The sequence below is a fragment of the Ovis canadensis genome, chromosome X (assembly GCF_042477335.2).
Source record: "Ovis canadensis isolate MfBH-ARS-UI-01 breed Bighorn chromosome X, ARS-UI_OviCan_v2, whole genome shotgun sequence".
Classification (NCBI taxonomy): domain Eukaryota; kingdom Metazoa; phylum Chordata; class Mammalia; order Artiodactyla; family Bovidae; genus Ovis; species Ovis canadensis.
The window spans coordinates 62,731,280-62,748,544 of record NC_091727.1 but is presented as its reverse complement, the minus strand read 5'-3'; the positions used below and the strand labels follow the sequence as shown (position 1 = coordinate 62,748,544).

Here is a 17,265-nt window from a genome sequence, read left to right as displayed (position 1 = left end):
CAATGTACTCACCATCTGTTCTACTACCTTCTGTCATTTTTCAGGCAACTACGTAATTCCATCTTCCCAAAACTTTTTATCTTTTTGAGCAAAGAACTATTCTAGGTGCCTTTTACAATCTTCTAGGGAATTAAATTTTTTTTCCATTAAGAGAATTTTATAAAGACCAAAATAAATGGAAATCTGAAGGTGCAATGTCTGGTGAATACAGTGGATGAATCAGAACTTCCCAGCCAAGCTATTATGTTTTTGCCAGGTCATCAAAGAAACGTGAGGTCTTGTGTTATCCTGAGGAAGACTATGTATTTTCTGTTGACTAATTCCAGACACTTTGCCAAGTGCTGCTTTCAGTTGGTCTCACTGGGAGCAGTACTTGTTGGAAGTAATCTGTTGGTTTTCCAGAAGGAGCTCATAATAGAGGACTCCCTTCCAATCCCACCATGTACACATTATCTTCTTTGGATGAAGACCAGCCTTTAGTGTGGTTGGTGGTGGTTTAACCTACTTGCCCCATGATCTCTTCTGTGGATATTGTCCAGCAGTGTGGAACTTTTTATTGCCCAACACAATTTGTTTTTTAAAATGGAATGTTTTCATTATGTTTCAGTAGAAACATGTGAAAATATGGTCAAGAAGTTTGGGGTTTTTTCCTGCTTAACTTATGTGGAACTCAAACATCAATTAACATAACCAAGCTGGTGCAAATGATTTTCAATACTTCATATGTATATTTTGAGTAGGTTGGTGATTTCCCACCTGATAATATAACTTTGATTGTTCTCAATTAATGTATTGATTTGATCGCTATCAACTTCAACTGTTCTACCCAACCATGGAGGATTAACCAGCACACAAAACTTCCCAAAGCACTTTTGACATGTTCTATCCGTCACAGCACTTTCTCCATATACTGTACAAATCTTTTTGTGTTTCAGTTGCGTTTTCACTCTTCTTGAAATAATAAAGCATGATATGCCAAAAATGTTGCTTTTTCCCTCCCATCTTCAATATTAAAAATGGCTACACAAAAATTCACAAATTTTGGTAAGTTTTTAAAAAATGAATGTGATATGACAGCTGTCACAAGCTAACAAAACTGGTTCAAATGAAGTTAAAGACAACTAAGCATTTCTTCTCAGTAATCACCCTCTCTGTTTTTTCTCAGTCTAACCTTATTGAAGCTTTTGATGGCTAAGTCTAAGTAATCTCTCCTGGTAAACGTCACAATGCACTTGAAAAACGTGGGTTATTTTCAAATATCTTTTGATATTGATTTCTAACATAATTCCACAGTGAGTGAAAATGGCAACCCACTCCAGTACTCTTGCCTGGAAAATTCCATGGACAGAAGAGCCTGGAGAGTCCATAGGGTTGCAAAGAGTGAGCCACAACTAATTGAGCACAAGAGAACAGATTCTGTATAATTTCAATACCTTTAGATCATGAAAATTTTGCACTTTATGTCCCTGGATATGTTCCAGCGTCTCTGAGTCTACAGTCTATGGGAACGTGAATAGAATTTGTATCCTACTGCTGTGTGAACTGGTTCACAGTGCTTTTCAGATCTACTATATCCTTCTACTTCTCTGTATATTTATTTATTAATTATTGAGAGTTTGATATTGAAACTCCAAATAAAAATCTTAGTTTATCTACTTAAAAATAATTGTAATATACAATGGAACTATATGCAACCTTTGCTATATATGCTGCACTTTGCTTGAGCAGCCGTAAAGAGAGACCCCACGTCCAAGGTATGAGAAACGCAAGTTAAGACAGTAGGCACTGAGAGAGGGGATCAGAGGGCAGACAGAAATTACAATCACAGACAACTAGCCAATCTGATCACGTGGATCACAGCCTTGTCTAACTCAATGAAACTAAGCCATGCCAATGGCTGGGTCATGGTGGAGAGGTCTGACAGAATGTGGTCCACTGGAGAAGGGAATGGCAAACCACTTCAGTATTCTTGCCTTGAGAATCCCATGAACAGTATGAAAAGGCAAAAAGAGAGGACACTGAAAGATGAACTCCCCAGGTCAGTAGGTGCCCAATATGCTCTGGAGATCAGTGGAGAAATAATTTCAGAAAGAATAAAGGGATGGAGCCAAAGCAAAAACAATACCCAGTTGTGAAAGGGACTGGTGATGGAAGCAGGGTTTGACGCTGTAAAGAGCAATATTGCATAGGAACCTGGAATGTCAGGTCCATGAATCAAGACAAATTGGAAGTGGTCAAACAGGCGATGACAAGAGTGAACATCGACATTTTAGGAATCAGTGAACTAAAATGGACTGGAATGGGTGAATTTAACTCAGATGACCATTATATCTACTACTGTGGGCAGGAATCCCTTAGAAGAAATGGAGTAGCCATCATAGTAAAAAGACTCCAGAATGCAGTACTTAGATGCAATCTCAAAAATGACAGAATGATCTCTGCTCATTTCCAAGGCAAACCATTCAATATGACAGTAATTCAAGTCTATACCCCAACCAGCAATGCTGAAGAAGCTGAAGCTGAATATTTCTATGAAGACCTACAAGACCTTCTAGACTAACACCCAAAAAAAATGTCCTTTTTATTATAGGGGATTGGAATGCAAAAGTAGGAAGTCAATAAACACCTGGAGTAACAGGCAAATTTGGCCTTGGAATACAGAATGAAGCAGGGCAAAGGCTAATAGAGTTCTGCCAAGAGAACGCACTGGTCATAGCAAACATCCTCTTCCAACAACACAAGAGAAGACTCTACACATGGACATCACCAGATGGTCAACACCGAAATCAGATAGATTATATTCTTTGCAGCCAAAAATGGAAAGCTCTATACAGTCAGCAAAAACAAGACCAGGAGCTGCCTATGGCTTGGATCATGAACTCCTAATTGCCAAATTCAGACTGACATTGAAAAAGTGGAGAAAACCACTAGGCAATTCAGGTATGACCTAAATCAAATCCCTTAAGACTATACAGTGGAAGTTAGAAATAGATTTAAGGGACTAGATCTGATAGACAGAGTGTCTGATGAACTATGGAATGAGGTTCGTGACATTGTACAGGAGACAGAAATCAAGACCATCCCCCTGGAAAAGAAATGCAAAAAAGCAAAATGGCTGTCTGGGGAGGCCTTACAAATAGCTGTGTAAAGAAGGGAAGTGAAAAGCAAAGGATAAAAGGAAAGATATACCCAGTTGAATACAGAGTTCCAAAGAATAGCAAGGAGAGATAAGAAAGCCTTCCTCAGTGATCAATGCAAAGAAATAGAGGAAAACAACAGAATGGGAAAGACTAGAGATCTCTTCAAGAAAATTAGAGATACCAAGGGAACATTTCATGCAAAGACAGGCACAATAAAGGACAGAAATGGTATGGACCTAACATAAGCAGGCGATATTAAGAAGAGGTGGCAAGAATACATGGAAGAACTCTACAAAAAAGATCCTCACGACCCAGATAATCACGATGGTGTGATCACTCACCTAGAGCCAGACATCCTGGAATGTGAAGTCAAGTGGACCTTAGGAAGCATCACTACAAACAAAGCTAGTGGAGGTGATGGAATACCAGTTGAGCTGTTTCAAATTCTGAAAGATGACGCTGTGAAAGTGCTGCACTCAATATACCAGCAAATTTGGAAAACTCAGCAGTGGCTACAGGACTGGAAAAGGTCAGTTTTCATTTCAATCCCAAAGAAAGGCAATGCCAAAGAATGCTCAAACTACCGCACAATTGCACTCATTTCACATGCTAGTAAAGTAATGCTTAAAATTCTCCAAGCCAGGCTTCAGCAAAACATGAACCGTGAACTTCCAGATGTTCAAGCTGGTTTTAGAAAAGGCAGAGGAACCAGAGATCAAATTGCCAACATCCGCTGGATCATGGAAAAAGCAAGAGAGTTCCAGAAAAACATCTATCTCTGCTTTATTGACTATGCCAAAGCCTCTGACTGTGTGGATCACAATAAACTGTGGAAAATTCTGAAAGAGATGGGAATACCAGACCACCTGACCTGCCTCTTGAGAAACCTGTATGCAGGTCAGGAAGCAACAGTTAGAAGTGGACATGGAATAACAGAATGGTTCCAAATAGGAAAAGGAGGACGTCAAGGCTGTATATTGTTACCCTGCTTATTTAACTTATAGGCAGAGTACATCATGAGAAATGCTGGGCTGAAGGAAGCACAAACTGGAATCAAAATTGCCGGGAGAAATATCAATAACCTCAGATATGCAGATGACACCACCCTTATGCCAGAAAGTGAAGAAGAACTAAAGAGCCTCTTGATAAAAGTGAAAGAGGAGAGTGAAAAAGTTGGCTTAAAGCTCAACATTCAGAAAACTAAGATCATGGCATCCGATCCCATCACTTCATGGCAAATAGATGGGGAAACAGTGGAAAGTGTCAGACTTTATTTTGGGGGGCTCCAAAATCACTGCAGATGGTGATTGCAGCCATGAAAGTAAAAGACTCTTGCTCCTTGGAAGGAGAGTTATGACCAACCTAGACAGCATATTCAAAAGCAGAGACATTACTTTGCCAACAAAGGTCCTTCTAGTCAAGGCTATGGTTTTTCCAGCAGTCATGTATGGATGTGAGAGTTGGACTGTGAAGAAAGCTGAGCACCGAAGAATTGATGCTTTTGAACTGTGGTGTTGGAAAAGACTCGAGAGTCCCTTGGACTGCAAGGAGATTCAACCAGTCCATCCTAAAGGAGATCAGTCCTGGGTGTTCATTGAAAGGACTGATGTTGAAGCTGAAACTCCAATACTTTGGCCACTCCAATACTTTGAGAAGTGCTGACTCATTGGAAAAGACCCTCATGCTGGGAAAGATTGAGGGCAGGAGGAGAAGGGGACAACAGAGGATGAGATGGTTGGATGGCATCACTGACTCAATGGACATAGGTTTGGGTGAATTCCGGGAGTTGGTGATGGATGGGGAGGCCTGGCGTGCTGCAGTTCATGGGGTTGCAAAGAGTCGGACACGACTGAGCGACTGAACTGAACTGATATGCAAACTTGTTTTGTATTTTCCAAGTCTCTTATAAATGTGTTATCATAAACTAAGCATTTCATGCGGCCATCTTACAGATAAAACCAAACAAACTTTTTCACCACCTCAATATTATGGCGTGTTAAAGAAGAATGTGAAGAAAAGTTTGTATACATGCTACATCTACGAAAGGGATACAAATATATATTATATATATACACATACACATATCTGAATGTTACCTTTTAAAAATAAGAAATAAATCATGCAATATGACTTAGAAATGATCCCTGAAAATATCGTCTTCCCTCATGACTCAGACAGTGAAGAACCCGCCTACAATTCAAGAGACCTGGGTTGGGAAGATCCCTTGAAAGAAGAAATGGCAATCCACTCCAGTATTCTCGCCTGCAGAAACCCATGTACAGAGGAGCTTAGCAGGCTACAGTCCACTGGATCACAGTCAATCAGAATGACTGAGAGACTGAGCATGCACACACAAAGTGACTTAAGTCACATGTAATGTAAGTAGTATTTATAGATTTTTTTAAAGCTTCCTATTTAGGAAAGGAGGGGAAAAGGTGGAGGAAATAAGGAGAGAAGTTAGGCTTCTTAGGATACACTGTTCTGTATTTATGACAGAATTATTAAACAAAATTTAAATTTAAAAGTAGTCCCTAAAACTGAAAGAAAATGGAACAAATGAACCTGCTAAATTAAATACATAACCACACAAAGAGCAACTATCTCAAGTGAGTTTAGAACCCTGTAGTTTGATTTCTAATCAGGATACAGAAAGCTGGAATGAGCTGGAATCCACTAGAACGATGAAAAAAGCCAGATTAATTACAAAATCATAATTTTCCTTGAACCTGTCAGAGCTGAGGTTTTAGGGCAACCAAGTATCATGAAAGAAATCTAAGGAAAAACAGGCACTTCCAAGAAGAGATGGGACATGAGCACTGGCTCATCTGCAGCAAAGCATGAGAACAACACTGGGCATCACAGATGGTAAAGAATACAGCTAAAACTTAAAATGAACTGCTAAAGACCACGTGTGGACTGTTATGACAGGATAGCACCCTTTTAAGCATTAGACATAGGGGGAGTTCACATCCACTTGCAGGCTCTTCTCCACAGACTTCCACTGATCCAGGTGTGGCGGCGGGAAGCAGCTGCCTCTTCTGAGAAAAGCAGAGAGCCCAGCTCATACCCTTCTCTCCTACAGAAAAAGAGCCTTAAACCTGCTGGGGGAAGATCAGCAAACCCTGTTGTTTTCAGAGCACAGGTGAAGACCCACTGTGGCTGGGGAAAGGGAAAAGACAAACCTCGCTACTCCTGGGGGAAGGATGGGAAATCATCCTAATGCCAGGCTATTAGAGTCTCCTTCAGCTAGGGGCTTCCCTTGCAGCTCAGCTAGTAAAGAATCTGCCTGCAATGTGGGAGACCTGGGTTCAATCCCTGGGATGGGAAGATTCCCTGAAGAAGGGAAAGGCTACCCACTCCAGTATTCTGGCCTGGAGAATTCCATAGACTGTATAGTCCATAGCGTCGCAGAGTTGAACATGACTGGGCAGCTTTCGCCTTCAGCTAGGGAAAGAGACAGATCACTGAGAAAGTCTCACCCAGGAGACTCAGGGACACAGGGCAGAGGGTGGATCAAAACAACAAAAAGTCCCTACCTCCCAGGTCTCCACCACCAGACTACAATTATGGAGTAACAAAAGCCAGCAATCTAGTGCTAAGGGAGGGGCTAGAGCTTAGAGAGAAACCCACTATTTTATGCAGAGGCAAACAGAATGCAGAAAATGAAACATGGAGAAGAAACATTAAGAAAAACACTGGGCAAACCTACTGCCCTCCCTATGCACAAAGTAATAGGAGAGAAATTTGAAGCTGATGATGCATTTGACAGTTCCCCTATCAAGGACAAAAGCCAAATACAGGTTCAACTCCTTACTAGACTGACTTAATCCCTATAGCAACAACTTAACAGAAAAGATGTGCCATTTCCAGGCAGTCTCTACTACTAAATATGATAGCCAGCAATCAATAAAAAATTACCCCTTCCCCATAAACACATACATGGAAAAACAACACACTCTGACAACACAAAGCAATTAAACCAAACTCTGAGGTGACTCAGATGTTATAATTTCAGCAGAAAAAGTTACTATATGATTAATATGTTAAAAGGCTCTAGTAGAAGATATATGCAAAAATGATGGTGAATTTCTGCAAAGAGATAGAAACTGTAAGAGTCAAATGGTAATGCTAGAAATAAAAGAACACAGTAACAGACTCAACAAGGTCAAATAAAGAAATCAGTGATAGGTCAGTGAAAATTATCTAAACAGAAACAAGAGCTGGAAAAGAAAAAAAACATATCAAGTCATTCTATTGTATACCTTAAATTTATACAACGTTATATGCCAATATTTCAATAAAACAGGAATAAAAAACATAAGACCACCCCAAACAGAATACAGCATGCAAGAACTGTGGGGTTTATATTAAATAATCTAATTTGTATATTATTGAAATCCCATGAGAGAGATAATGGATCTGAAAACATATTTGAAAAGGTAAAGGCTGAATTGTTTTCCAGAATGACAGAAGACCTCAAATGATAGATCCAAGCCCAGAAAACCCCAATCAAGAAAAATACCTCAAGACAAAACCAAAGCAAAAATCCACAAACCTAGACACATTCACACTAGAGACAACCAGAGAAAAAAGACATTGCAATCAGGAGAAAAACACAATAGACATCTCACTCAAAATAATGTAAGAAAGAAGACAAACACACCTTTAGAGTGCTGAATGAATAAAACTGTCAACCCACAATTCAAAAAACAACAAAAATAGCTATTAAAAATGAAAGGCAATACTTGTCTCAGGTTCATGGGAGACCACCAGCTACATCCATGGACCATGGGGCTTCGTGCAAGACACATCTGCCTGTGCCTTTGGCCTCTCCTCCAGAAAGAGGAAAAAAATGGAGCAGAGGAAAAAAATGGAGCAGAGGGAAAAGGCCCTGAGGTCATCCATACAAAACTCAAAGGCCCAGAAACTTGGAGCCTTCCAGGACATCCTTGACTTCCTGTTCCTGATGTCCCAAGGAATAGGACATCAATGAAAGTTGAAATGACAGCTGTCTTTCCAGGCATATGTGATTTTGCCATGCAAAGGAACCAGAATTACAGATAACAAAGATGCTTCTCAGGACGGCAAACTCCAAATACTTTTATTCATTCTCCCAGTATGATCTTAGAATCAAGTACCTTTTGAAAACCGTCTACATACTTAAAATGGGTGAATTTTACTGAACAGGCATTATACTGCAGTAACATTGATTGAATTAAAAAGCCATTTAAAGGACTAGTTTTAACTTCTTTGAAATGACAATGCTGCTGTAAAACAATGACTGACTATTTCCTGCCTTGGATGAGGGAGAACTGCTTTCCCTTTTGGTTTCTCAAAGAAAAGTGTAAACCTCTCCTGCTCCCTAAAATAAAATGAAATAAAATTAAAGTTTAACAGCATCAAAACATGAATTATTATTTTATACACATAAAACACACTCTAACCAACTTTCAAGGTAACACTGTCTTTGCTGAATAAAAGTCTTATAATAACCCCCCCCAAAAAAGGTGGCAAAATAGACTTTTCTCAGATGAGCAAAAAGCTGAAACATGCATTCCAAGAAATGTTAAACGATAATCTTCAGAAAGGAATATGGTATCAGAAGGAAGTTTGGATTTACACAAGGAAATGAAGCTCTCCAGAAGTGGTTTAAATGAAAGTCAACATAAAAAGCACTGTTTCTTATTTTTAATGATTCTAAAAGATAACTGCCTAAAGCAGAGGTCACCAAACTTTTTCTGTGAAAGATCCAAATGTAAATATTTTAGGTTTTGAGAGCTAAATGGTTGCTGTTGGAACTACTCAACTCTGCTTCTGTACCATGAAAGAAGTCAAATACATAAAAAAATGAAGTGCAGCTGTGTTCCAATGAAACTTTATTTATAAAAATAGGTGGTGGGTCAGATTTTAAATTATAAAAATACAACATTTAGGAGAGAGCTGGAAATTTGAACACTGACAAGACAGTTGATATTAGGGAATTATTTATTTTTTTACATGTACTAATGATACTGTGGTTATGTTCTTTAAAACAGAATTATTATCTTTTAGAGATACATATTCAATATTTATTAATGTAATGATGCTTGGGATTTGTTTTAAAATAGTATAGAAGGGAAATGGGTAGGGCTACAGAAGAAAGAAGACTGGCCATAAATTGGTAATTATTATTGAAGGTTGGGTACACAAGAGTGCACTTTACTATTCTACTTTTGTATATGTTTGAAACTTTTCTCAACAGAAAGTTAAAAAATAAACAAAAAATTCCTAATTTTAGGGGCCACCTAAGTTCGTTTTTCTTTCTGCCTTCCCTACCCAAGCCAAAATGAACCTAAATATAAACAAATCTCTAGATCTTAAGAGTTTACAGGAAATATGTGGACAGAGGCACCTACTAAAAATACCACAGCCAAATACAAAAAGTGGAGAATTCTACAAAAGAAATGACTTTAAACAAATAAATTACATCAAAAAGAGACGGACACATATATTAAAAGACATGTATTATCCAAGTGCAATTTGACCTTGTTTGGATCTTGATTTGCACAAACTGTAAAAACATTTTTTTTTAGAAAATTGGAAGGTGAACAGAGATTAGATGATATTAAGGAGTGATTCTTATTATGTTATGTGTGATAACCAAAGAAAACAAACAGTCCTTACCTATTAGAGAAACATAGTGAAGTATTTATGGGTAAAGGAATACATCTGGGATTTGCTTTAAAATACTCATAAAAGATCATGAAAGACAAGGAAATACTGAACAACCATTACAAACTGAAGAAAACTAAGGAAAAATAACAATTAAATGCAATGTGAGATCCTGGGTAAGATCCTGGAACAAAAAAGGGCATTTGTGGAAATCCTGATAAGATTCAAATAAGAACTATAGTTTAATAGTGTTGTATCAAGGTTAGCTTCCTTGTTCTGATCTATACTGTGGTTATATACAATGTTACCACTAGAGGAAGCTGAGTGAGGGCTATACAGGAACTCTGCCATTTTTGCAATTTTTCTGTCTAAAATTAGCTCAAAATAAAAAGGTTATTTTAGAAAAAAATGTGATGAAATAAATGAAACAACAGAAGAATGCTGAAAGTTATATGAGATTTATTATAGTACTCCTTATTTTATTTAAGTATTTGAAGAACTCTCCTGATGGTCCAGTGGCTAAGATAAGACTCCCAAAATAGGGAACCCAGGATTCCATTCCTGGTCAGGGAACTAGATCCCACATGCCACAACTAATACCTGTCACAGACAAATAAACAAATAAGTAAGCAAACAAACATTTTAAAAAATAAAAGTAAATATGGTAAAATATTTCACTTCCTTACTTCTGTCACCATCTCAAACTGCTCTCCTCTTCTCTGATCAAACTGCTCTTCACTCTCTTACTTGCTTAATCCTTTTTAATCTGTACTGGTGTTCCCACAACTTTACTGACATTGCAACAATGACCTCATAATCAAGAAATATATGAATCCTGGGATATCCCTGGCAGTCAAGAGGACTCTGTACTTCCAATGCATGAGGTATGGGTTTGATAATGGCATCCCACTTCAGTACTCTTGCCTGGGAAATCTCACAGACAGAGGAGCCTGTAGGCTACAGTCCATGGGGTCGCTAAAAGTCGGACACGACTGAGTGACTTCACTTTCACTTTTCACTTTCATGCATTGGAGAAGGAAACGGCAATCCACTCCAGTGTTCTTGCCTGGAGAATCTCAGGGACAGAGGAGCCTGGTGGGCTTCTGTCTATGGGGTCGCGCAGAGTCAGACACAACTGACGCAACTTAGCAGCAGTAGCAGCAGGGAACTAAGATCCTACATGCTACAGGTTGTGGCCAAAAATAAATAAATAAAATCCATAATTTAAAAAAGGGAAATATAAGAATTCTTTCTCGGTTTTGTCTTCTGAATATTCTTCTGCACTTAATGTGTAAACCACCTCATTTTGAAGTCATTATTCTCTCTTCACTACTATGATACTGTCCTTTCAAACTCCAGGATTTCGTGTTTTGAGTTATCTTGTTGCCTGCTACAGCTAGGGTAGGCAGAGCAGTGCAGAACAAATGGGCTTTGAAGCCGAATGGCCCTACCTTGGAAACAACACTGCTATAAGAATTATGTAACACCTGCAAGTCATGTAACACACAATCAACGCTCAACATTTGGCATGTGGAGAGCCTTGGTTAAGGGTGCAATTCTCCTGGAGGCTGCTGCTGCTAAGTCACTTCAGTCGTGTCTGACTCTGTACAACCCCATAGATGGCAGCCCACCAGGCTCCCCCATCCCTGGGATTCCCCAGGCAAGAACACTGGAGTGGGTTGCCATTTCCTTCTCCACTGCATGAAAGTGAAAAGAGAAAGTGAAGTTGCTCAGTTGTGGTCGACTCTTAGCAACCCCATGGACTGCAGCCTACCAGGCTTCTCCGTCCATGGGATTTTCCAGGCAAGAGTACTGGAGTAGGGTGCCATCGCCTTCTCCGAGCATAGGGGGCTAACCACTCCTAAAAGACCAAACGTAAGATTAGAGGATTGAAGTCAAGTTTGAGTACTGTGAGGACTTCCCTGGTGGCGCAGACAGTAAAGCGTCTGCCTACAATGCGGGAGACCTGGGTTTGATCCCTGGGTTGAGAAGATTCCCTGGAGAAGGAAATGGCAACCCACTCCAGTACTCTTGCCTGGAAAATTCCGAGGATGAAGGAGCTTGGTAGGCTTCAGTCCATGGGGTTGCAAAGAGTAAGATACGACAGAGCAACTTCACTTGAGTACTGTGATACAAACCTGGTCTCTTGGGAATGGAAAAAAAAACGATCCAGTCAATCACGCCTATGTAATGAAACCTCAATAAAAACTAGATATGTGGGTGAGCTTCCCTGGTTGGCAATATTCTACATACTGTCTGTCATACATCAACGTATCAGGAGGGTAACAACGTCCTGCCTTTACTCCTCAGAGAGAAGACAAGGAAGCTTTGTATTACGAACTATCTCAGACCTCAACCTACACATCTCCCCCTCTTGCTGGTTTGGACTGTACCCTTTTGCTATAATAAAAGTGTAATTTTAAGTATATCATTGCCCTGAGTTCTATGAGTCATTCTAATGAATTACAGAGCCTGACCATGAAGTTGTAGGCAGTAGTTCAGAAGTGAGGGTAGTCCTGGGAACCTCCAAACCTGTGGCTGGTATATGAAGTGGCCAATATTTTGGAAGACTGGGCCCTTAACTGGGGAAGTTTGGCCTAACTCCAGTTATTTGGTTTTGGGAGTAACTGTAGTCACTAATGGAGAAGGAAATGGCAACCCACTCCAGTACTCTTGCCTGGAAAATCCCATGGGCAGAAGAGTCTGGTAGGCTGTAGTCCATGGGGTCTAGAAGTGTCAGACACAACTGAGCGACTTCACTTTCACTTTTCACTTTCATGCACTGGAGAAGGAAATGGCAACCCACTCCAGTGTTCTTGCCTGGAGAATCCCAGGGATGGCAGAGCCTGCTGTCTATGGTGTCGTACAGAGTCAGACATGACTGAAGCGACTTAGCAGCAGCAGCAGTAGTCACTAAAGTGCCATGTGATTCCCACTCACCCCTCATCCCAACCCTTCCTCAATCTCTCTTCTCCAGAGTCTCACTAACATTGCTCAGTGAACTGAGTCAGGATCTGAAGCTCTCCAGCCCCATATATGAGACAGTGCTACTAGGCCCTCAGCTAGTGGACCTTACTCTCTGACTAGCCCCTTGGTGAGGATAAAAGGTGACTTGGACCTCATGTTCCTCCCCTTCTTCTATGCTGGCAGGCTTGTGCACATACATACATATATGTGCATTTAAACACATGTGCACACTTTGCTGCCTGACTTGGGCCAATGAGGGGAGCAAGTAAAGGCAGGGCCAAGAACACACAGTAAATGTGGGGACTGCAGCCTTAAGAAAGCAGTTGGGAACAGATGACCAACTACTGACCAAAATTCTGAAGAGAAAAAGAAGTCAACAAGGTCAACAAGTGTGCTGGGGCAGGTGAAATCAAGCAGGAAAACAACTTGGTCCAAGCAGGTGGGTAGGGGCTTAGTGTCATGGTCCACCTGGGACCAACATCCTTCCAGACACTAGGCTACAGCAATTATTATGGCTCTTTTTTCTGCTCCTTAAATAGACAGGCAATAGACAAGCATTACCCAAGATTCTATATTCTCAACTCTATACAGATGATTCCAAATCAATCTCTCTAGTCCTGACCTCTTGTGAGCCCTGAAGTCCAGATTTTAGTGTCCAACTACCTGCTGGATATCTACTGGATGGCCTGCCAATCAATATCTGGAACTAAACATTTCCAAAAGTGAATGAATCAACATTTAGGGCTCTCATCCTCTTCTGTATTTCTGTTCAGGGTATCATTTTCCTCCCACTTCTCTATAGCCTCGTTTTTCAAAATGTGATACCGGGAGCAGCAGCACCATCTGGGAGCTTATTAGAAACGCAGAATCTTAGGCCTCATCTCAGACCTGTTAAAAGAGAACCTGCATTGAATTTGTAAATTGCTTTGGGATGATTTGGGAGAATGGCATTCTAACATGTATACTATCATATAACAATTGAATCGCCAGTCTATGCCTGACGCAGGATACAGCATGCTTGGGGCTGGTGCATGGGGATGACCCAGAGAGATGTTATGGGGAGGGAGGTGGGAGGGGGGTTCATGTTTGGGAACGCATGTAAGAATTAAAGATTTTAAAATTTAAAAAATAAAAAACTTAAAAAAAAAGAGTAATTGTGCAAAAAAGCAAAAAAAAAAAAAGAGAGAACCTGCAATTTAATAAGATTCCCCAGATGATTGCTAGCATGTTAAAGTTTGAAAAACACTAAGACACATTCTCCCTAGCACTGCAAATCCTCGAGGATTCTGCCTTTCTCAAATCTTCACATCTACTGCTGCTATAATCCAGGCAGCCATCACTTCATTCCAGAACTACTGCAACAATTGCACGGTATTCTAGATTCCACACATTTTCCATGGTAACTTTTCCTTTGTTATGTTGTTAAATTCATGATTTAAAACATTTCCTCCTCAAAAATTTCCACTGACTCATTGTTGCCTGTTAAACCTCCCAGCATAGTGGTTAATAAAAGGAAATAACACTTATTGCATGATTATTATGTGCCAGGCACTCTACCAAGTGCTTTATGTGTATTAACTTATTCAATCCACTGAACAACCCTGTATTACTTTATCTCCATTTTACAGATAGGGAAACTGAGACATGGAGAGATTTTGGTAACTTCCCCAATATCCCACAGTGAGTTAAATGACAGAGCATAGAACCAAACCTAGACAATTTGAACCCCAGAGCACACAAAGCCACTGTTCTATACTGCCTCTCTACTACAGTAGCTTTATCTTTTAAGGCTTCTTTTCTAATACCTCCCTGTGCTTCAACCAAAGTAATCTCTCTGTTGTTCTACAAATACATTAGTATCTCCTAACCTCTGTATCTTCACCAATGAGAGTCTGTGTAGCATTAATGGTAATAGTCTTGGTTTCAGAAGCAGACCAGGTTCAAATTTCAGCCTGGTCACCTTAGGGAAATCATCAAATCTCTCAGTCTCATCTCCCCACCTGCAAGTAAAACACAGTCTAAAAACCACCTAACTGAAACAGTTGCTATAAAGTTTAGAAAATATGCAAAGGATGTCTAGCACAATCCTGGCACATATCAGGTAATCAATCATTCATAGCTTTATGCTCACATCCTACCCATCCTTTGAGGCTCCCTCAAATATAACTTCTACCATGTTGCCTGCTTCATCACCTCAACAAGACATGATAGCACCTTTTAAATTATGTTAAAATGTTATGCGTAACTTTCTTACATACTGTCTTATGTTGGCATTGTATGTTTGTCTTATGCCTAAAATCAGACTGTAAGCACCATAAGGACAGGACTCTCGTATTTCTTAAAGCAACTAGCATAGTATATTACACTTTGTGGGAGTTCAACAAACACTGCTGAATAGAAGTGTATTGGATACAGAGTAATGAGTAATCAGAACCACTAAAATTAATTGGGGGAAAGCTTCATAAAAGAGAAGTGGGGCAGTTTAGACGAAAAACAGGAACTAAAAGCATCTAAACTCCTGTAACTATGGCATACCATGCCCTATGCTTATATTAGTTCATTTAGTACTCTGACTCTGTGGTGACTTACTATCATTTTCCAAAAGGCAAAACTGGGGTTCAGAGTGATTTCCTCAAGGTCACAAATACTCCATGAGAACTTGGACCTACTCACTCTCTTTCACTGTTGAATCCACCATGCCTAGAAGAGTACCTGGATCATAGTGGATGCTCAATAAATATTTGACAAAAGAATGAAGAGATGAACAAATAAAGCTAGTAAGCAGAACCATAACTAGAATTAGTTTCACCTGACTCCCAGATCAGTCCTCTACTATGTTGACAATTTAAAACAGAGAAAAGGAATGCAGCATTTATTGAGCACCTACTCATAAACACTATTTGGGACATGACTAAATGTTGTTTGGGAGGCAGGATGGGGGCAGAATGTTGAGTTGACACTACTCAGTTATGGTACTAATTTTATTAGACATTTCACATAAATTATGTCATTTCAACTTCCTAAAAACTCTTTGAGGCAGGTATTTTTATCTCCATTTTACACATGAAGAAATACTCTCCATTAAATGACTTGCCCAAATTCACACAAGTGCCAGAATGGGTGATTCCAGACCAAGTAACATTAACTCCAAACCCTGTGTTCTTAAATACATGTTCAGGTTTTGGACTTGTAGTACTTGCAATAGAAATTCTGTCCTCTGCAGACAGGAGCAAGAGATCATCATGAAGAGGACTGCAAGAGCTGTGACAAGGGAGGGCAGGGATTAAAACAGGACGACTGGGGTTCACTGAACAAATAAATAATCAAGTTATAATATCCCATGAGAATCAATCTCTCATTAATCCCAGAATCCTGCTACTCCCTCGAGGACTAGTGACAAGTCTCGATAAAATAGGGGACAGCAGATGCAAAGATACTTAAATCGCCTGAAGCTCAGCATTTAACAAAATGAAGGGGAGGAAGACAAGTGGTGAGAGCCTGTGAAAGGAAAGTGAATTGAGAGTTTCACAAGAAGGCGTGGAAAGGAGGGGGGCGGCAGCGAGGGGAATGGGGGGTGGGGCAGTTAGCCCAAAGAACAGGTAGACGGTTGGGACTGGATCTGGCATCTGATACAGGAAGGGCCTGTCGGGAGGAAGGAATTCCAGTACTCTCAAGTACAAGCCCGTTACCCTACTTCCTTAAGGGGCACTTTGCCTCACCCTCGGTCCCCTTTGTCGTAGATCCCAAGCTCACCAGGGGCCTGGGCGTTGTTGTCCCCGGGTCTCCTGGAGACTCCACCGCTTCTGCCATCCTGGCCCTCCTCCCGGTCGCTCCCACAGGCCTTTGCGCAACCTGAGACGTGGAGGCCACGGCCCGTCAGCGCGTCTGCGCGCGGCGGCCGCGTCACCAAAAAGCGCCTAACAGCTGCTGGCGGCCCTGGCGCTCGTCTCTCGTCTTCTGGGTGGTGGACAGGGGATTCGTGTCGCCTCAGTTCCTTTCTTCGGGGCCAGGAGTGTCGCTAAATACGCTCTCTTTTTAACATTCATCCCTGATTTTCAGACAGTTCCGTATGCCAGGGGACTGCCGCTTCCTTCTCACTCCTCCCCCGGCTCAGCGCCACTCCCTCTCCAGTGTGTGCTTCCGGCTCTCAGGCGGAGGCTCAGTGTGCCGCCCGAAACCTCACCCCACAACTGCACCTTAGGGGAAAACCCTGCTCCTCCCCCAGCGGCCGAGCGACTGTTTACCAGCTGCTGAATAAAAAGATGAAGCCTTCCCTACCAGCTACTCCCTCTACTGTTGCCCCTAAGTGATCTGGGGCAAGTACTGAAGATGTTCAAGGCTGAAAGAGGGTGAATATTAAAGTAACTTTTTAAAGAATACTCCTGCATGTCCCTATCTCTTTTTCTGTCTCATCTCGGGACTTTCTCAGTGTTTCAGACTCCAGTTCACCTCTCCCCAGGCTAAAATGAGATCAGGCAATACATCCATTGTTGATGTGAGCAATATA

The 17,265-nt window shown here is 40.8% G+C and overlaps 1 protein-coding gene across 2 annotated transcripts in view; it reads right to left on the bottom strand.

The window, feature by feature from the left end:
* YIPF6 (Yip1 domain family member 6) overlaps window positions 1-16,988 on the bottom strand; it is a 32,703-nt gene extending 15,715 nt beyond the window's left edge. The window contains exon 1 of one of the 2 annotated variants that reach the window (XM_070290268.1): window positions 16,512-16,988. In XM_070290268.1, the coding sequence (XP_070146369.1) occupies window positions 16,512-16,568 (57 nt within the window). In that variant the 5' untranslated portion in view covers window positions 16,569-16,988. The remainder of the gene's footprint in view (window positions 1-16,511) is intronic. The other variant, XM_070290269.1, reaches the window with a different exon arrangement.
* Between the last annotated feature and the right edge of the window lie 277 nt (window positions 16,989-17,265).